Genomic DNA, 22,890 nt, shown 5'->3' on the forward strand with positions numbered 1-22,890 from the left:
GCTTCACTTTGACAGAGCCTTGATTGAAAAAGGTGAGAAACTTACTTGCAATCGCTGTGGCAAGAATGGTCATGAAGCAACAGTTTGCCAGCATAAGAACATGCTAATGTGTCTTAAAGCCAAAAAGGTAATACCAATGTTGGACTAATCAAGCCAGTTTTAGGAAAAAGAAGGGTTCTACAAGTCCCCTCTGGCTGAATTAAATCGTTTCTTTGAGTCCTTTTATTTTGCAGCAGTCCAAATTTAGTGTCCACTAACCAAGAAGAAGTTGTAGAAGCCATTAAGTCACGAGTCTTATTCTGTAGCTAAGATGGCAGCATGAAGGGGGAGAATCTACCCATGAATGGGGTGTTGGAAAACAAAGGTAGTTGTTAGGAGAGCTGATTTAGGGTTGCCATTTTGGGCTCATATGAGATGTGCCTTTGCCTAGGTAGGGCATCACAGTTAATACATGCATAATGCAGCCATTCTTTCTCTGATTTTCTCATGGTGCTTATCGCTTATGATCTTGGTTAGTCTTCTTCCACAAGTAATGGGGGCCCCTGATAGGGATGGGGGTTGTGGGGGGAGAGACCTTGGCACCATGGAAAACAGAATATTCCTTAGAGTATCCCTTGGCATAGATAGGTGGGTGCTGGTGGGTGTATTGTGCAGACTGTGTGGTCAATAATGTGTGGTCAATAAGTCTGGTGGGACTGCCCACATGTGGTTATATGATGGGCTGACGTTTAGCACTCTATAGACACGTCATTGCCTCCTCTAGTACATCAAAGCTATTAAGCACTCACAATTTTTGAACTCACGATCTCCTATCAAGCATCTATCCAGCTTACCACTACCATTGAAGGTTGTAGGAACATTGTGGACAGAGCTATCAACCTTCTCAAAGAATCTTCAATTTTGTAAAACAGAAACTTTTACACTCCCTATTCTCTCTCTCTTGTACTTGTGTTCACTGTTGTCTTTTAGTGTGTCATATTTTCTTTCAAACCCTTGGGAAGAGTGATTGCTCCACCAATTTATGAGTAGTGATCACTTCACAATTCTTTCTATGAAAATTGATTGCTCCATCAAGTTTCAAATGCTTTGTTCCATATCCCTAACGGTATTTTCGTTTCTCTGCTTGTCTTGATAGAGTAATTGCCTTATCACGATTCAAGGTGCTTCACTGTTTTGCTTAAGTGCTTTCGTTTTTGGTCACTCGACAAATTTCCGAGTGCTTGGATTTGTGGCTTGGTGTCGTGTGGTTTACTCACTTCTTTTTGAAAAGATCTAGACAAAAATTTGTTTGGCAGTTTGGCTGTTATGCTAAAAGAAGAGCCTTATCATGATATTATTGAGAAAGAATTGTGGTGCAGCAAAAGAACTCATGTCAAGTCTTGTCAGGATTTCCTGCCAAATTGTTTAGAAGATTAGATTAGTCCTTTCAGCACGTCCTGGTTTTGTCAGAAAAGGCAAATCATCAAACTGATTTGCCAATTTCATTTTGTTGCATCATTAAATCGTTATTGTTTTTGACATTGAGAGGGTATTTCTTAAATGAATGCTGGCTGTCTTTTCTATTGGAATAGTTGGGTACAACAGCAGTTGAAAGAACATCCTGGTGCTCTTTGGAAAGAAGGAGTTCAAGATTATCTTCAATATGCCTCAAAAATATTGGTATGGCTTGGAGTTGTAATGCGGCCTTATTTCTCTGTTTTTCTGCTGAGTTCTGGAAACTCCACTTTAGAATCATGCACACGTGCAAAAATAAAGCTGATTACCATTTTTCTTGTCCACTGGCTTCTCATCTCGTTATTTATTGTAGTGCTTACCCACTTGGATCTCTGTTCTATATGTGCATTCTTCCAAAGCAGCAATTGGGATATTTGCCCTAATATGCATTGTGACTCTTTTATAGGAAGATTTCAGGGACGTGGTTGGTTCCAACAAGGACAATGCAAACAGCAGTCTCGTGTCCTCCAGCCCTCAAAACATTGGTTTTTGGGGTGCTAGTTCTGGGTCAAATCTTGCAAACAAGCAGGGACCAATAAAGTCAAATGTTTTTTTTGGTCAGCCTGTACTTCCTCCATTTTCTCTCCCTCCACCTACAGCAACCTCATCTGGTGAGAGGTGGTTGTTGAGCAGTTCTCTATTCTGAAATTTGGGTGCTTTTTCATATCATGCAACAGAAATGCAGTTCGATGTTTTTCCCCCCTTGTTAATATCAATTTGTTTGGCCACAGGGCTGCCCACGTTGAACATTCCAAGCCAAGGAACAACAGCCCAGCTTGCCTCAATAAACAATGGAGATGATACCCAGGAGGATGGTCTCTTTCTTTTGAAAAAATAATTTGGTTGATATTTATGTGGTTTTTGGTTCTCTAGAGATGCCATTGGCTTCTATTGTTTCATGATCCTTTTTTTTTGGTTGCTCTTTTTAAATATTTATCAGATGGAATAAAGAGTTGCATGAAAGCTAAAATTGAGAATCGTTATTATAAGAGTTCATCATCAAAGCTTATAACTCATTGCCAATCTTGGCAAAGTGTGAAATGACAGGGCAACTATTGTCTAGCAGTGCAGGAAGTGTATGCTTTAAATAGCTCACATCTGGTTTATATAACCCTTTGGTTGAATCAGTTAATATGTAACGGCTATGGACATAACTATATTCCCTCTTTGCATCATTGAGTTAATAGCTACAGCCGTTTAAGCTGTGCTATCACATTATCTAGCTAAGATACACTCTAGAAACTTTGGAGCAGTGAATTGTGCTGTAGGCACTCGGCAACAGCTGTTTAGCTTTCATGTTGACTGCTAATCTGGAGGATTCAGATCCCTTTCAGTCCAAATTGAAAGCCTCTTGTTAGAATACACCCCCCTTAATTTACTTGGAGCAAAAGTTATCCCTACTTTAGGAAAGCCAAAGCAGCTGTATCTAGGGACAAAAGAGAGAAGGAAAATGGGAAAAAGAAAACTAACTTGCAAGAGTAATTAACACCAAAGAAGCTTGCTTGGTTGCTTAAGTAAATGGTACGAGGGCATATCTTCCTGTACTGTGCCTGCAGTCAGCCTTAGTTGCTTGTCACCCTGAAAGGCAATCGATCTTTGTCGCCGAGCTTCATCCATGCATGTGAAAGGTCTTATACTCTTACATGTACCACAGTAGTCCTACATGCATCATGGTCAGGTATAATATCGAGAATGCCCACAGACAGGCACTGCTTTACCAAGGGTGGATGGATGGAAAGATGAACGACTACTTTGAACCAGCTTTTGCATAAACAATCATATGATCATTACAAGCTAGCTGGCTGTTACAGTGTCAATGCAAAGCTAACTTTGAAATTCTCGACCTCAATAGGCAAATTCTCAAGCCATGGCACAAGCAGCAAAATATTCTTACTCCTTTACACATAAGAGGTAAGTTCTCTCAGCCAAGTGTAAGAGCTTATTCAAACAGAAGCTGTTTAAAGTGAGACTCAGTAATGATGTCAGAAGTTCCTAGTTTTCTTACACCACATTCCAACTCCAAAATAGTGATAACATAGAGTAGAAGCCTTTTAATTCTTGTTCCAAGGTTGCATCACTCTCTTGGGTAAGCTCTCTATGTATAAGTATTTACCTTGATCTTGATGGATTGTTCCAAAACCTTTTGTATATGCAGACTTCCCACATAAGCAATTGATTATTGGTCAATCAATACCTAAGTATAAACCATGAAAGTATGTCTGTAGGTGATTATTATACATGAGAGGATGTATTCTAAGATCAGCCCATGATAATATGTGTTCAAACTCAAGACTCTGTTAGATGTAGGTGATTGACATGCATTCACTGATGAAGGCATCATCCAAACTTTGTTGGAGAATCATGCCTTGGCACATCATAGATTCACAACCCTTGAAATGTCCACCTAGGGTACAACCTGCAGACGAGATACAATACAAGCTGTATCCATGACAAAGAATGTAAGAGGAATGAATGTTAGACTAACCTCCTTGCCATATAGCCAAGCAGGCTACCTGCAAAACTAGGAGCTAGCAGCAAACCAAGTCACAACCGTGTCCCATGAATTGGCATCCTGTACCACCAGCCCACACCATCCGAGTGTACGGACATGTTAGCTTATGGGACAAGGGTCCAAGAGTGGTGATTGCAAAATGATGTGCGCAATAGGCCCTTGGGTCCTATAAATATAACTTGGTTGTCCTAATCCCAAAGTGCCCATAGTGCATTCACTTTATGACCATTGTGACCAATGGTACTAGTGCCCATCTAAATGTCCAAGGGTGTAGCACTTACCCCTCATGAAACATTACTGTCCTTAGCAATATCTTGAGGAATGAAGTGGAAAAAATGAATTTTCAATGAACATATCGACTCCCATGCAGCCTTTGCCTCAGCAATATCAACTCCCATGCTTGCTTGTTTGTGCTGTTCAACTTCATTAATTTGATACTCCAGGCATTCACGAATGTAAGACTCAACCGAAGACTTCATGTCCAGCAAAAAGAAAAAAAAAGAGCAACCAAGGCCAAAGTATACGTATGCGATAGTGTCTCACTCTCAATACATCTTGACACTCGTATAAATTGTTTTGTGGATATCCTCATCCTCAAACACACACACTTTGCCTAGTTTAAGTGATAATCCATTACGTATGGAATACTTTTACACCATCTTTCTCATAGTAGCTAGCTTTTGGGCCAAAGCTTATTAGGTCCACCTAGACTAATTGTCAGGTCTCACCAAAGTGAGGATTGTTTTGGCAATGCCCTCTGAGCAGAAGATAGAAATTAGTTGAAATTTTGGAGAAGAACAAGGTATTGACTTCGGAGATTGACTAAGTGTATTGACAATCATATTAGTTGTGCCCTTTTAGTAATGGATCTCAAAGTCACAAACTTTTTCCCATCTTGCATTATGGTCTTGAAGATTGGGCTGATCATAGAGGTACTTTAGCCAATGGTGCTTATTTCAAATAATGAATTGAGTGCCGTACAAGTAATAAATGTTAAGTACATGGATGATCTCATAATTCTTTTTCTTGAGTGGTGTAATGTGTGTGGGTATCCGTGAGCTTATGGCTCCCCAATGTGATAGGTCAGTCATCCTGATAAAGAACAACATAACATTATCACTTGTATCCATATGAATCTCAAAAAATTTATTGGGATTAATAATCTGCAACATCGATGCAGTAGTAACTAGTTGTTTCAATGTTTAGAAACTTTGATCGAGCTCACTAGTCTAAACAATCGGGCAGACTAACATGCTTCTTCTTGCATCAGATATCCTTATGCAAATGTATCAAGGGTTCACCAATGTGAGCATAGTCTTTAATGAACTTTCGAAAGAAAAACTTGTAAATCCTAACAAAGGTTTTAGGTGCCTTATGGTCCTTGGAATACACCAATCAAGCATTACTCAAAGTTTTTTAGGGATCACTTCCGATGCCATCAAGCAAGATCATGATGTGTCCAAGATACAAAAGCTTTGTGTGAAAAAATTCGCACTTAGATAGTTTGCATGTAAGCGTTCTCATCTTAAGAGATGTCAGACGGTGCAGATGATTTGCATATTGCTCTAGAGTTCAATAAACAAGTATGTTGTCGAGGAAAACAACTTTTTTGTTTCCAAGATACAAACCAAATAGATCATTCATCATCTGTTGGAAAGTAGTGCGTTGAACTTAAAAATGCATTATAAATCGATTAGCTCTTTAATACAACCTCAAAACAAGCTTATTACCAAACTTTCTGAGAGAGTGTTTGTGTCCTATAAGCCAAACACTAATTTGGGAGGATCCACATCTATAAATAGGTTGCTACCCTTTCACTTAGTCTATCTCATTCACTCATTGCAAGTCCTCTTCTAGCTAGCATCTATTTCTCCACTACTATTTGCACCTCTTCATGGCGGATACCTAAGTTCATGTTGACAAGTCTTGCTATAGCTCCTGGCAATCAGTCTATAGTCTCCAAACCTTGCGTTTGGAGCTGATGGCAGTTTTTAGTCTACATACATTGTCTTCCAACCATGGCCTATGGCTAAAGAGCCTCTAGATACTTGCGTTTGTTGTTGCCAGCCCCTTTCTGCTTACATTTGCAGCGTGGTAAAAACGACTCTTCAGCAAACGTATTGACTCCTAGGTAGCCTTCACTTCCAGGTGGTTTTATCACTATGATCAATGCTATTAGCGTCTATCTAGATCTCTAAGGATATGTCAACCATGGGACTTTCTTAATCAAAACAAAGTAGATGAACTCAAATTTCAGACGGTAAATCTAGCTCGTAGGATATGCTACTTATCTTCTTGGTGATCTGGAACGAGCCACAATATGTGAGAGATAATTAGGTAACACTCCCAATCAGATTGTCTATGGGAGATATATGTATGCAACATATCCTCCATAGTTTGATTTGTCCTCCCAGTTTGTCCATTAGTTTTAGGATGCTTTGAGGACAATATGGATAATCTTGTTTCTAATTTTGGAAAAATGTTTGCTAGAAATGGCTAGTGAACTTAGGATCCCAATTACTAAGAATTTCGTCGAACAAATCTTCGAGTTTGTAGAGATGTTCAACAAAGAGAAGATCCAACTTGTGGCTTTTCATGGTTGTCTTTTTAAGAATGACTTGAGCCATTTTTGTCAATTGGTCGACAATCCAAATTGTATTATGACTTTGATTCATAGGGTGTAATCGTACTATAAATTCCATAGAAATACGACTCATCTTTCTATTCAAAATTTGTAAAGAATGGAATATCCTTGCTTGTTTGTGCCGCTCAATTTTATTAAGCTACCACTGTGGGCAGTCACGCATGTAAGACTCAACCATAGTCTTGATATGCAGCCAATAAAAGTAGTGAGTGATTAAGGCCAATGTTTGGTGTATGCCAAAGTATTCAACACTCCGTGTATCATGACACTCATGTAAGATCTTGTGGATATCCTGATCATTAGGCATACACACTTTGCTTTGTTTAAAAAGTAATCCTTTATAAAGGTAATAGTTTTTTGCTATCTTTCTCTTAGTAGCTAGCTTTCGGGTGTTCAGACTCCAAAGCTTACTAGATTACTAGGTCCCTCTTGAACTAGTTGTTGGATTGAATATCTTTTTGGTAATACCCTTTGAGAGAAAAATAGAGATCAATCGAAATTTTGTAGAAGGACAAGGCATTAACTTTGGGAATCCGACTAAGGGCATCGGGAACCATATTAGTTGTGTTTGTTTGATAACAAATCTCAAAGTCAAATTCTTGCACAAGGTGTGTCTATCTCACCTTGCGGCCATGAAGGTTTGGTTGACCACAAAGGTATTTCAATGAGTGGTGGTTAGTTTAAATAATGAACCAAGAGTCATACAAGTAATGATGCCATATTCTAAGTACATGGATGACCGCCAATAGTTCCTTCTCTCGGTTGGCATAATGTGTTTGTGCATCAATGAGCTTACGGCTCTCTAATGCAATGGGTCAACCATCTTGATAAAGAACAACGTCCATAGCATAATTACTCATATCCATATGAACCTCAAAAGGTTTATTTAGATGGATAATCTACAACGTTGGTGTAGTGATAACGAGCCATTTCAATGTTTGAAAACATTGATTGAGCTCAATAGTCCAAATAATTGGTAGGTTAGCATGTTTTTTCTTGCTTCAGATACCCTTTAGCAAACATGTGAAGGGTTCAACCACATAAGCATAGTTCTAAATGAACTTTTAAAAAAATCTAGTAAATTTCAAAAAAGATTTTACTTGTCTTATGGTTCTTGGAATAGGCGAATCAGATAGTACTTGAATCTTTCATGATTAATTTGAGTGCCATCACTTGAGATGATATATCTAAGATACAATAGCTTTGTGTAAAAAGATTCGCACTTGGATAGTTTTGCAAACAATTGGTCTCGTCTTAAGAGATGTAATGTTATAAGGATGTGAAATTTTGATACTTTGCTTAGCATTTGATTAAGACGTAATCAGATGTGCAAATGTGACTTGTACATATGATGTGCAAGATAGTTATTTCAAAATGTGGAATCTAGGAGATATTAGTTGGTGCCAAAGGCAAAAGCTGTAAGAAGTTATGCTTGAGATGTGCTAGGTGGTACTTGGTGTCAAAAATTAGCCTAGACCATTTAATTGGGGATTGATATTAATTAATTAATTAATTAATTAATGCCAACTTCTAGGCTAATGAGTACTCAAGATTACTTGGGTAAAAAATTGGCTTAGCTAATTTATTTGTGGGTAGTCAGATTTTTTGTATGAGCAAGAAATAATAAATTTTAGAATTAATATTTTGAAAAGTAATTAAATAATTCAAGAAATGCTGAAAAATGGATTAGCAAGGTTGCCACTTGGTAGAACTTGCCCAAACAAGTGGGAGGATGGTTGGCGAGAGGCTGGGAGGAGCTCATTCGAGTTTGATGGGAGCAGAGAGAGAGAGAGAGAGAGAGAGAGGGGGGGGGGGAGGGGGCTGTACATCTAGTTTACAAGCTGTAGCAGTCATCAATAAGCTTGGAGTAGTAGGCAACAACCCTATAAGACCTTGGGATAGTAGGCATGTTGCGATAGCTGGAGAGACTCCCAAATAGCAAGCAAGTGCAAGTTGCGGCTTTGGCGACAACCCTATGGCACCTTGGGATAGTAGGCGAGTTGGGAGAGTTAGAGAGGTTGCCAAATAGTAGATGAGTGCAGATTGGGACTAGTGATAGCCATTTTATGCCTTCAAGCACTAGGCGATTACAGAGAATGCACTTTAGGACAAGGTAGCAACTGATTTGATCAGTTTTTGGCAATGAAAATTTGAAATTTCTCTCTCTACAACACTCTCTCATCCTTCCTCAATGAATTCTAGCAATTCTGGTCATAAGAGGTGGAGATTTTGGTGAATCTTTGTCGTAAACCCTACTTTATGGTATAGATCAAGGTTTGACAGCAACCTCGGGAAGCATGCTCAGAAAAGAATTTCAATCATTTGAATCAGGGATTTCAAGAGATTCAAGTGGCCATTCAGGAGACAAACATTTGGGGCTGAATTTCTCACTGAAGGAGCACTATTGAAGCCCCAATTCTAGGCAAACCAAGGGGTACATTGGTTTGAAGGTTCTCTTGTCATTTTTGATAGCAAAATGGACATGGAATAGTAGAAGAGATTAAAGAATCTTAGTGTACTCAATCCATTTGCAATAAAAGATAAAGAGGCACTAGTTTTGGGGCCAACAAGTTGTCAATTGTCCAAGATTAAGTGGTAAATTGTGCACTTTAATTTGCGTGTTTTAATTGCTTGTTGTAATTATTGATTAATCAGGTTATTACCCCCCCCCTAGAGAAGACGGCTTGTTTCATGGCTCCATTGCCAAGATACCTATCAATTCCTTTGACTTGGTGAACTTGAGGCACTTGATTGAAGGTTTGAAGTTTTGCTCTAGTACTGAAATTGTTTTCAACTGAGCAATTGCAACAAGAATGTCTTCTTAAGAGTGATATGGGATCAACTAGTGATGCAACAAGAAAATGTGGTTGTTGACCAAGAAGTGGGTATTTCTATGCGGCATGATGTGGGTGACCAGCAAGGAGGTGAATAATATGACGTCCAACTTAAGGTTTGGTTGAAGGTAGTAGTTGATTGCCTAATTGGCCAAAGATCCCTCTGAGATTTTTGAACTCTCCTAAAAAGGACAGCGAGGTCAAGAAGAAGATGTCATCTTCAAAGGCATTGGGATAGCCAGATGCCCCCAAAGGGCAGCAAGAAGCTCCCTAAGATTAGCTACCACAGCCTAAAGATGCATCAAAGACTAGTGATGAGCAAAAGCAATCGATACGTGTGGGATTGGATATGCAAATGCAAGGCTATATTGATAGTGCCAATCCAATGGGTTTTGGACAATGGGGATGCATACTAGTATGGCATAGCCAGGATACTTTGGTGGTGGTTGCATTTTTCATGCTATGGTGGGTTGGGACCAGATACAGAAATATATGGCACAACTCCTTATGGTTTGTGGCAACCAATGCATTGTTGGGTTTGGGGCTCACACTTGTGATCAGCAAGCTATGGCGGATGGAACTCCATGAAGAGAGAGAGAGAGAGAGAGAGAGAGAGATACTGTTTGGGGCCTGCGGAAATCACTGTCATGGTGGCAGGCAACGCTGATGGAGGGATGGCAGAATAAGACACCTTTCAAATGCAAGGTCTTTCTGTGGCGGGTAATGATTGGTGGTCTTCCTCTTGCCTCGGCCCTTTCCAAGCGTCGAATCTCGAATGGCAATTGCTTTTTCTGCACCACTTCGGCGGAATCGGCCCGACATCGTTTTCTTTCTTGCCCGCTCGCCAAGAATATCTGGTCACTCTTGTCGCAAATCTGGCACGCGGTGGTGGGGTCCTCACTGACTCCTTTCGATTGGGTTTTTGTGCGCCTGAAGTATCCCACACCGCCACCGTTACATATGAAGATCCTATTCCATTTTTTCAGATACTGGGGATGCTGGCACATTTGGACCACCCGAAATGCTTTTCTCTTTGATTCGGCTTCTAATGTACCGCGACATATTGCAAGGCTTAAAGGGCTCTTTCATTGGCAGCTAGATCTCATCAGGCACTTTGACTTGCTCCCTCGGGAGGATTTGCATTCCTGGCATTTGGCAATTGCCTCTGGGTCCTTGCCATGATTGGTGTAACCTTTTAGTACCCTAGTCCGGGGATTTCCCACACGTTGGCCTCCGGCCCTCGTGTCTCTTGTACTCGTGTAATCATGTAATCTTGTACTTTTTTCGTAATTAATACAATTACCTTTTACGAAAAAAGAGAGAGAGAGAGAGAGAGAGAGAGAGAGAGAGAGAGAGAGAGAGAGAGAGAGAGAGAGAGAACTCTTGTAGATTGATAATAATAATTAAGAGATGTGTGATGAAAATACAAGTGATAGAGCACGAATATATAGGCTCAATTGTGTAGCTAATCCTTTGATCCTTATTTAATTCTAAGGGGTGTAAAACGTGCTCACACCTAAACACACTTTTTTACACATAATAATGCGTGTTCACACTCGAGGAAAAATAAATCCAACAAATCCCCCTTCAAGTCATGGATGACTGAAGCTGTGACAAGAAGCATAAAGAAAGGAAATAGGGAAGGTCTTACTTGCAAGAGGTAGTGTCCAATCCCGTACAATGATTTTGGAAAAGGAGATACACAAGTAAGAGAGATACAGCATGAGGCAGGTCATAACATGGTATGGCGACAAGCTCATGGATTTGATGTAAGACATGGTTTAGAGATATGCATGCATGGCTTAGAGGTTGATCAAAAGCCAGCGTGGCTCAAAGGCACTGGGCACATGACCAAAGGCCGTATATGTGGGTATAGCTTTCAGGATCATCTCAGAGTTCACGTGAGAAGTGGTTACAATCCCCTTTGAAATATAGCTCCTTTGTGCATTGAAAGAAAATAAAATTAAAAGAAATACAACTCATTTTGGATTAAAGTCCAAGTAGAGGATCCCACACAATTATTTAATAACTGATGGAAAGGTCTTAGCACATGTATGTGCATGGCCAATGTCTAATTTGAGAAACATTTTTATATTTTAAGTTTTATTATCTTTAAATTTAATTTTAAAAGTTATTTTTATTTTCATAAATTTAAACAAGACTAAAAGTCTCTCCTCGACATCGATATCGAGGACAATGCGGTCCACGTTGATGGCTTGCGACGGTGTTACCAAGGACTGACGCCGGATCATTTTTCAATTGATGTTGAAGGTGAGAACTCAGGTGGTCTTCAGTATGTTGATGGAAGCTTCGATTTGATCACCGAGTGCTTGAATGTGAAAAGCCCCAACATTTGATGTTGATGGGTATTAGAAAATAGAGGTTACGCAATTAAGTAAAAGCTTAGAAATTTTGAGAATTTTAATTGGAATAAAAAATCCCCCAATTGCATGTGAATTGCTTGAGCTTAAATTGAGAGTTATTAAAGTCAAATGAATTCAAACCTTATCTTGCCACGCGCGATGACATGGTGTATCAAGAGGCAGGTGGCGAAGGCATGTTTTTGCTTTTAGCACTTCAATCAATGGGAATTGTTGGAAAGGACTTGTGAAGATATGCTAGGGTTTGCATCGAGGAAACATAGCATGTATAACCAAGACCAAATCACAAAGACTTAGACAAGGACAAACCCTAAACACAAAACGCAAAATAGAAAAACTCAAAACTCAAGCACAAAGACAAACATAGAGAGAAGAAACTCTAAAGTGAATGAATGCTGTAAATGACTAAAAGAGTGTACAGAATGCCCAAGGGTAGAGCAATGCAGTATCAGAGAGTGATGTCTGTTGGAGATGGATCCTAAGTGTTGTGACTACTTGTCGGAGTGTCTGAGAGAGGAAGATTGTTAAATGCAGATCCCAATAGATGCCAGAGATGTTGTTGAAGGTTGTGGAAGATGGAAGAGAAAGATGGCAGCACCAGAAGGCTGCAAACGCAGCTGAGTAGGAGATGCTTGGATGAGGAGTGTCGCCATCTGCCACCTAGAGTGGTGAAGGCCAAACACAAGTAGTGGAAGGTTGCTGGAAGGTGTGGGAGATCATTGTTTGCTGTTGCCTAGTGAAGGAGTGTTCGAACACAAGCTGGAGGGGGTAGACCATGTGTCGGGATGCTAGAAGAACCCAAACGTAGAAGGGAGAAGGGCGCTAGACAGTGGGCAATAGCCAAGGAGAAGGTGCCAGGCACTGCAAGGGTTGATGGAGTGGTAGCAGTCGCGAAGGGTAGACCACCACATGGGTGAAGACTGATGGCTGAAATTTGCATTGAAATAATGAGATGAAACGGTGGGCAACTTGTCTATTTATAGATGTTGAAGGGTGTCCCAAAAAATTAGGATTTTGGGGAACTATTGAAATTCTCGCGAATTGTGCGCAAAATTTGCGTTTTTAGTAATGAAGTGTGTTTTGGGTCTGCTTAAAAATGCTAATCAACTGTAAATCATGTTTTAGCTCAATACCACCTCTTAGGCTCAAACTTGAGCTTAATAGGGAAGGCATGCAATGTTTACCTCAAGCCATCCCACCCCAAAGCAATGAGGGCATCGGACAAAGGGTGCATGCTGGTTGCCTAGTGGCCTACCAAGGCTACAAAGGCAATGGTTATCGTACCAAGGGAGTCCAAGTAGTCACTCGAGAGAGGATAGGACATCGAACAAAGGGTGCAAGTTGATTGCCCAGTCGTCTACCAAGACCTACAGAGGCGGATGAAACCACATTGAACTTTTTTTTTGGTGGTCTTGATGGAAAATTAATTTTAGGGGTGGTGGCTGATTAAGTAACAATGACCTAGAAGATGGGAGTAGGGATGGTACACCTAACACATCACAAAACAGTACAAGCTTATCCAACCACTCGAGGATGTCAATGACGAGGGAAAGGTGATGAAGTATCATGTGAAAAAGAATGGTGGTGTAATGCGTTGGTGGAAACAACTTAGGATCCGTCGAGTGGTGCTTTGGACAATGGGATGCATTATATGCTATATGCTGAAGAATGCTCATGCAGTAGGTGCTACTTGGACAGTGTCCCTTGTGGAAAAATTGTTCACTTGTCCGAGCGCCCCAGTATAGAGATAAGGAAATCATGCAATGTATATGGAAAGGTATAATTGAGGGGGGGGGAAGGGAAGGCCGATATCGAAGACAAGTGCCAAAATAATGATGAAGCATCCCTATTGGAAGAGCAAGGATAGAAGACACCGCCATGATAGCATCAAGAGAGATGCTGCATGATCCATCGTGGGAGGGAAAGCCTTCATATTGATAGAAGAGCAAAACTCCAAGTAGATGGAACCATGAAAGGAACGATGCACATCTCCTATCTCTAGCGCAGGAAGGACCGATACAAGCCTGTATGTTAGCCCTACACTGAAATACAAAACTCTGTAAAAGTGATCAAAATTTGCAAGCACAAAGGTGAGTAGTGAGATGCTCCAAAAAACAAAATTGACAATAAAAGAAAGTAAAGTGAAGTGCAATGCAATGAGAATATAAATGTGCAGCAGAAGTCTAAAAAATAAAAGGCTAAGTATGTGGCTACCATTGTGTACAGTGAGGTGGTGAAGTTGTCCTAGAAGGTGCAGTGGATGCCATACAACGGATGTGTAAAGGAGAATAGGTGAGCCACTAGTAGACCAATTAGCTAATCCTTTAGGAGTAGTGAAGGATAGAGGTTGCTGAGGTTGGCTGTGTGCCACATATTTAGTAAGTTGCTGGGGTAGATGGTGCAACAACGGAAGGCATAGCTTCATTGGACTGGCCAACTGGAGTGGAGGAAGACCCTGGGCCTTGATAGGACACTCCTTGTTTATATGGCTCAACCTATTTTCCTTAGGAATTTGTTGCTAGGGGTCGTGTTTCTTTGGTTCTGTCGGAGGAAGAGATCTCACCCTCGTTTTGGCTTGCCTTCGTATCACGCGAGCTTTTGGCACTATTGGTTTTCCCTCGCAAAGAAGAGGCAACCAATCCTTGCTCCTTTGAATGGAATTGTGTGGACGAATTCTTGTGGATTTGATCATGTAGCCTTGCGTAATGCAAGAATTGACACTCAAAACTCATAGAAGGTTGGCAATCTAGGTAGTGAGATATTGTGTTTGATAAAATGAAACTATTTGTTGGGTAACTTGTTCAAGAAGAATGTGACTTGCTCGCCATCTAACTTCAGGGAGCTAGTAGTGGTAATCTTGGCTAGGAAACACCGATACTTGGCCAACTTGACTTTCAAATCATCCTCTTTTTTAATGAAGAACTCTTGAAGCTCAAAATCGAGATTGATACGTCAAGTGCGATGTCGAGCCACATTCCGGTCAATGAGATGACTCCAACGCTATAATGTGAGGGAAAAATGCTGTAATTGAGAGTGGAATTCAAGAAGCAATCCTTGCATTAACTCAACATTGGCTGTGGCATTGTAGGCTCTCCATGGACAGAAGTTATCAGGAGGAGTGAATGGAGGGTTCGACATATGGTACCAATGGTGTAGTCCCAGAGTCCTTGAGATTCAAGCACTTGTTGCATGAAGTTTGACCAAGGGGTCCATATGTGGTCAAGGGCGGATTGGGTATGGGTATGGTAATCGCTTTTACGAAGCCCAAGGTGGAGAGATAGGGAGACGGGGAGCAAAGGATGGAAATCCCCATGTGTAGCAGTGACCCAAGGGATGTGTGACGACAATCCATAAGTAGAAGATGGAGATCCTTGCATATGAAAGGTCATGTGGGGGGATTGTGAGTGTTTAGGGGAAGTGAGGGGGGATGCCCATCACAATCGTCCTAGAGTGGAAGGATGTGGTAAAGTGGGGGGTATGTGGAAGGTGCAGTGTTAAAGGGTGGAATTTCCCCTAACGGTGCACCAAGCAGTGGAGTGAATGGAGGGTAGGTAGATGGCGGGATAGAGAAAGAGAAAGTGCTAGGAGTTGAGATGGAAGATCCAACCCCTGAAGTGCTTTTAGCAGAAGTGGAGTGTAATCCAAGATTTTGAAATGAAGATGAGACTAGATTAGAATGTGGAGAAGATACTGGTGGGATGGGAGGGAGTTGAGAAGTGTGGTTTACTTGCTCAAATGAAACATATGCTAGAGATATACTTGATGAAGGGTATTTGTTTCGAGACCCTTCTCCATAAAAGTTAAACATTCAAAATCATCCGAATCATACACAACAAAAGAAGAAACAAGACAGACTTTTGACACATATGACTCAAAAGGCTTATATAAACTTGATATAAAGTCTAGCTTAGATAAAGGAGATGAATCGCTAGACACACTGTGAAACCAACCTTCCCCCTTTGATAGGGTGGTAAATAACCTGAACAAGCACTATTTACAATAATTAACAAATTCACAAAATTGAAATGCACACTTTACCATATAATCTTGGACATTGGACACCCTGTTGGCCCCGAAATTGGCGTCCCTTTCAGTATTTATTTAACTTAATTAAAGAAGAAGTTGATGTACAATGGGATTCTCCCAATCCCTTTCGGTATTCCAACTTCCCTTGTTGTCCAAAATGACCAGTAAGTCTTTAAAATGATTTGCCTCTTGATTCAGGCAGTTAATTGGCATTCACCCACTTTGATGAAGATGGAAAATGACCCAAATTCATTGATTTGTTGGTCCCTCCACTTGAATTTGACTAAAAATAGCTTCAGCCTTGTTGAATCCAAGTCTTGGAGCTTTTAACTTGTGGCACGCTTCTTGAGGCTGTTGCTAATTGTTGCAGATCAGGGTTTACAGTAAAGAAATTTGAAATTTCTCAACCTTTGGTGATCTCAATGCTGTAATCTTTGGAGCAAGGTTAGGAGATGAGAAAAAATGTTGAGGAGAGAGAAAATTCAGACTTTCTTGACGAAGAATTGAAGAAAATCTGTCATTTATTGTTGCTGTTTCCTTGTCTCAACAGCTTGTAGATGCAAAGAATCGAAGAAAATCAGTCATTTACTGCTGTTGCCCTGTCTCAACGGCTTGTAGATGTTGTCACTTGCTTTTGATTGGTCTTCTCTTATCCCTGGCTGGCTCAGAAGGTCTTTCAATGGCTACTAATCAGACCAACAGCATCTCCTCTCTCTCTCTTGCAAGTTGAATATACTAAAAATGCCTCTCTATAGTCTCTAAAGACGTTTTTTAGTCTTGCGTGGGTATTTTTGACAAGTGGTAGCCTTTTCAAATTGTTTTTCAACATTATTCATAATTAAATATTAATTTTCAGTCTTTAAATATTCAAAATTAATCTAATAATTATTTCGCTGTGTTGAAAAATAATCAAACTAGCCAATAAATAAATTGGCCAAGCAACTTCCATTCTCGAGTGCCTCTGTGCCATCTTTGACCATCGGATTGGTGTTAAGTATCATTAAATGCCACTTCTTTGGTGTCTCCAAAAAATGGATACTTATGGCCAAATGAATGACCCAGGCCAACGATTGGCACGAGATGCCACCAAGTACCTCTGCAGCATAACTTATACCAAATTTTACCTTTGACATCTCGTGATTTCCTCAGGTCCTGGGCTCGTAAATTTACTCTAACGCCAATTACATCTCACATATGCAACATTTACTTAACCATGTGGTTAAAAATTAATCCACATGTTAAGTGAGGTTTCAAAAATACATATCTTGATGACAATCCTCCCCCTTTAAATCCTTGCAATCGTGCTTGATTGCAGTGCCAAATGTATCAAAAGCAAAATAGTGGATTGGAATTTTCAGAAGGCATCATAGTCAACACAACATTGCGCACTATTGCTCAACCATTCTATATGCCTAACACATGTTGAAAATTTCCAGCCAATCATAACATGACATAAGTCTCATAGAGAATGTTAGAAACATTGTTAGATTATCATGTGACATGTCTATTTCTCATGAGCTCAACTCATATGGCTAAACCAAACCATAGCATAGCATAACCAAGCATAAACCATGGCTAAAACATCAATGACATCATAACATATGTTGTTGTCCATGAAACTAGATGTAAACCATTAAAAGGTGAGCATAATTTAATCATAAACTGATCACTTGCTGATCTCAGATTTGATCATAGATTGCTGCAAATGTGACCCCAAATTGATCACAAACTCATTGCAAAAAGTTGCCAACAATCAATGCAAAAATTGATGGAAAACTGATTGCAAAAGTGACCATAAAGGGTTCTCATACTGGTCAAAAATTGAGTTGAAGCTTATCAGAATTGTTGTCTCAAAATTGAGGCAAAATTCATGCCAAGTTGATTATAAGCTGATGCAAAAGTATAGTTCCAATGCTCGGGTAAAACTCATACTCATATGCATACATCTCAGAGTGACTAGTATACTAAGTAGTGACCTCATGGTAAACATATTGTCAACACAATACCTTGGATGCATGCTGAATACATCTGAGATCCACTACATACAAGAGTTGTCCATAAATGGAGGAGTGGAAGTGCTATCTCCCCCTTGAGCATCAGACAATACTTCAGACCCTTGCTTTGCTAAACATCCTGGAGCTTGAACTAAAGTCGGCTCTAATTAAAAGGCATCTAGGTAAAGCTGCAACAACTGAGGATGGTCTACCAAGTCATCCTCTTCCATCCATTTGGCATCCATTGGTGAATAATTCTGAAATTTCACGAAGTATCTCTTGGAGACGTTACCTTTGGCCATTCATTCTTTATGTGTCAAAATCTCCTTGGGTATCAAAATCTCATCCACTTTCTCAACCTGAGGTTGAATTTCAGCAAACATATCCTCTGAGACATTACAATGAAAGGACCTCAACAAACTGACTTGATAGGCATTGTGTATCCGCCAACGTTGGAGGTAACTTCATCCGATATGCCACATCGTTGATTTTCTTCAACACCTTGAAGGGCCCATAGTATCTCATCCTCATCTTCGGATACAATCTTTCTCTTTTTTTCATCTTTTTCAGCCTTGTCTTTTCAAAATGTAGCAATGTATAATCACTCTTTGCAAATTGCAAAGCATGTTTGTGGCAATCAGATGCTCTCTTTTGCTTTTCTTGTGATCTCTGAAGTGCATATTTTATCTTTGCGTAGGCTACGTCCAAGTTTTCCACATAACGATTAGCCTCAAAGATCTTATCCTTAGTTTGCAGAATAGGTGATAGCTTCTTGCCACCCTCAACCATCTGAAATGGAGCTTTGCTTGTAGAACTATGCACTCTGTTGTATTAAGCAAACTCAACCAAGGGCAAATACTACTCCCACTGTGTTTTGTGGTTTGAAATATAGCACCTCAAAAGATCTAACACTGGGGAATTTACTTTCTTAGACTCACCATTTGTTTGCGGATGGAAGGATGATGACATTTTCAATGTGGTACTCATATTCTCAAACAACCCCTTCCAAAATAAATTGGTTATGCGGGGGTCTCGATCACTAATGATCGACTTTGGTATACCAGATTCTTAAAGATGTGTTGTTAAAACAATCGTGCCATATGATTAGCCTTTATTTTCTTCCTCATTGGAATGAAATGGGCTTATTTGCTAAACCTGCAAACGATAATCCATATCCCATCATTCCGTGTAGGCATCTTAGGAAGCTAAAAAATATAGTCCATTGCAATGCTTTGCCAAGGCCTATCTGGAATATGCAAGGGTTGTAACAAACTCGACATTTTTTGCCTATCATGCTTTACCTTCTGGCATAAGATGGATGTCTTAACAAACTGTTCTACATCATGCCTCAAAGCTGACCAATACAAGAAATGCTCCATTGCCTTTACCGTGGCATCAATACCTTTGTGTTCTGCATATGGAGGAGCATGGCGTTCAATAACTCTAGGCCTTAATTGCTTTGTGACACATAGTTGTCATGTATCATCAGAAATCCATCTCTTAACCCAAAGTGTTCATGCCTTTGGCCATTGCAAAGCTGATAATAAACATTAGGAAAGCCTGAATCAACAATATATTGCTTTTTCATGGCATCCAAACCAGCGTGATTAACCATGTTGATGGTTGGAATTTGTGGCTTACGTGATAGTGCATCAACAACAACAATTTTTTTTACCATCAATATGTACAATCTGAAAATGAAACATAGAGAGAAAATTTGCCCATCTCATATGCTTCTCCACTATCATGATAGTCTTTTGATGTCCATTTGGGTGTCAAGTTGTCATACATTGGCAAAAAGGGTGCATTTGTAGAATTTACATCAAAACTAATGCCAAACAGAGCATTTGCATGACCCGCATTCATTCCTTGAGCCGCATAAGCATTCTGAGGTGTAGATTTAGTATCAAACGCGCTACTTTGTGCCCCAGGCATTAAGCCAATGCCCATACATAGTGTTGTGCATATTTGTTGCCATACCTGAATACATTGGGCTTTGCACACCATGCATTGGTTGTTGCATATTATAGGGATTTGTGTCATACATTCCCGTATGAGGTTCTTGTCCAACAATAGCATGAAAAATCATGCTTCCACAAAAATATCTTGGCTGCCCCATCATAGCATGCATGCTTGGTTGTCTAAAATCCATTGGATTGACACTTCTGTGATGGCCTTGTATTTACATTCCTTGCTCCATAGGTACTAATTGTTTTATTTCATTAGTATCTTTGGGAGCTTCAAATGAAAGGTTTGGCATTATCTTCAGTGTATCTTGCTGTCCCGAAGGTGTTAAAGACGTCTTCTTCTTCTTGCCTTTGTTGTCCTTCTTCGGAGTATTCAAAAATTGGGTAAATTGAGGATCCTTTGCCAATTCAACAAAGAGATTTGTCGCTGTCCTTATCCGATTCTTGAACTGGTCATGAAATTCTTGTTTACTTTGCTGGTTATCAGCTTGCGTATGCCTTGAAGGCCTCGCATCTTGCCCAATAACTTTTTCATCTTATTGTCCATGGTTTGAGCCTCATTCAAGGTCAGGCATTGCATTTTTTTCATTCCCATTAGAATGATCATACTAAGAGCCATCATCAGAGCTTGAGTCCATCTCACTATATGAAGACATGTTGCTGTAATTTCTCAGCTGAGAGTTAAAATCAGCACTAGCACGAAGCTTTGGCTTGCAATCAAGTGCCTTGGGCCCACCAAATCAAGGGATTGAATGGTAATCCCGTGAATGAAACCATGAAATGAGCCTCCTCCTCGGATATGGTGGTAAATAACTTGATTAAGCACTATTTACAGCAACTAATAAATTCACAAGACTGAAATGTACACTTTACCATATAATCTTGGACATTGGACACCCTATTGGCCCTAAAATTGGCCCCCCTTTGAGTATTTATTTAACTTAATTGAAGAAGAAGTTGGTGTATAATGGGATTCTCCCATTCCCTTTCGGTATTTCAACTTCCCTTGCTATCCAAAATGACGAGCAAGTCTTCAATCTGATATGCTCTTTGATTTAGGAAGTCAATTGGCCTTCACCCGCTTTGATGGAGATGGAAAATACCCAAAACTCATTGATTTGTTGGTCCCTCCACTTGAATTTGAGTAAGAACAGCTTTAACCTTGTTAAATCTAAAAATTGGAACTTTAATTTTTGGCACGCTTTTCGAGGTTGTTTCTAAACCCTAATTTCTGTTGCAAATTAGGGTTTACAGTAGGAAAATTTGAAATTTCTTAGCTTATGGTGATTTTAATGCTGTAATCTTCGGAGCAAGGTTGTAGAAAGGCTGGGGGATGAGAGAGAATGCTTAAGAGAGAAAATTCAGACTTTCTTCACAAAGAATTGGAGAAAATCTATCATTTATTGGTGTTGCCTTGTCTCAACAGCTTGTACATGCAAAGAATTGAAGAAAATGAGTCATTTACTGCTGCCGCCCTATCTGAATAGCCTGTAGATGTTGTCACCTGCTATTGATTGGTCTTCTTTTGCCCTTGGTTGTCCCAAAAGGTCCTCCAATGGCTGCAAATTAGACCAATAGAATCTCCTCTCTCTCTCTTGTAGACTGAATACACTAAAATGCCTCTCTCCAGCACCTAAAGACGTTTTTCAATTTTGTATGGGTATTTTTGACACGTGATAGTCTTTCCAAATGGTTTGTTTAGCATTATCCATAATTAAATATTATTTTTCAGTCTTTAAATAGTAAAAATTAATCTAATAATTATTTCAGTGCTTTGAAAAAAAATATGATTGACCAATAATCAAATTGGCTAGGCAACTTCCATTCATGAGTGTCTCTATATAGTCTTTGATTATTAGATTGGGATTGGGTACTATTAAACGCTATCTCTCTATTGTTACCAATTGACACTTATGGCCAAATGAATAGCGTAAGCCAACAATTGGCACGAGATACCACAAAGTATCTATGCGGCATAACTTATAGCAACTTTTGCCTTTGACATCTTGTGATTTCCTTGGATTTAGGGCTCGTAAATTTACTCTAATCTCAGTTACCTCACAGGTGCAACATCTACTTAACCATGTGGTTAAAAATCACATGTTAAGTGAGGTTTCAAAAATACATGTCCTCATGACACACTAAATGTCGTAGTCCCTTTAAAATCAAAGAGGTGGCTAGTCTTACCAATTGGTCTAGATGAAGTAGTAGCACTTGTTGGAGTAGTGTAAATCGAAGTATACGTGATGTCCAAGTGCTCCTCAAACTCTTCATTTGTAAGATAACCAAAACAAGAAGAAGAAGACGATAAAGGTGGAGGTGTGTCTATCTTCTCCTTGAGACCATAATGTCTTCTTGGAGCCTCCAATGATGGAGAATCTTAATAGGGCCTCATAGAATCTGTAGAAGAAGGTGGTTGAGATTGTGAGTCAGAATTGAGTTGCGTATAAGTCTTGTACAAAGACTAGCGTCCACAATCACTGTAGGATACTCTTTAGAAGAGTATCGGCTTTGATACTATGTGAAGATATGCTATTGTTTGCACTGAGAAAACACATCACATATCACCAAGATTGAAACATAGACTCAAACAGAGACAAGCAAAACTCAAAAGCTAAACGCAAAACTAAAAAACTCAAATCTCAAATACAGAGGCAAACATAGAGAGAAAAAACTTTGAAGTGAATGAATGCTGTAAATGAATGTAAGAGGGTACAGAATGCCCAAGGGTAAAGCAATGTAGTGTCAGAGAGTGACGTCCACTTGAGATGGATTCCAAGTGCTGTGACCACTAGTCGGAGTGTTAGAGAGAGACTGTCAAACATAGATTGTCTAAACACCAGTTGGAGGAGGTAGAATGTGTGTTGGGGATAGCAGAAGAATCCAAACACAGCAGGGAGAAGGACGCCGGACAGTGGGCATCAACGAGGAAGGTGCTAGGTACTACAAAGGCGGATAGAGGAGTGACACTTGTGGGTAGAAGGCTGATGGCTGAAATTTTCACTGAAAGAATCAGATTGAATGGTGGTCAGATTGTC

General features: G+C 39.9%; 1 protein-coding gene across 2 annotated transcripts in view; it reads left to right on the plus strand.

Moving 5' to 3' along the window:
- The window catches only part of LOC148031563 (Pleckstrin homology (PH) domain superfamily protein), a 56,399-nt gene that overhangs the window by 17,105 nt on the left and 16,404 nt on the right, over positions 1-22,890 (plus strand). For both annotated transcript variants that reach the window (XM_087685113.1, XM_087685114.1), the window contains exons 3-5: positions 1,572-1,659; positions 1,901-2,105; positions 2,226-2,309. In XM_087685113.1, coding sequence (XP_087541239.1) covers positions 1,572-1,659; positions 1,901-2,105; positions 2,226-2,309 — 377 coding nt within the window. The remainder of the gene's footprint in view (positions 1-1,571; positions 1,660-1,900; positions 2,106-2,225; positions 2,310-22,890) is intronic.

Source organism: Lygodium microphyllum, chromosome 9 (genome assembly GCF_053477565.2).
Source record: "Lygodium microphyllum isolate KBCC chromosome 9, Lygodium_microphyllum_v1.1.10, whole genome shotgun sequence".
Taxonomy (NCBI): Eukaryota; Viridiplantae; Streptophyta; class Polypodiopsida; order Schizaeales; family Lygodiaceae; genus Lygodium; species Lygodium microphyllum.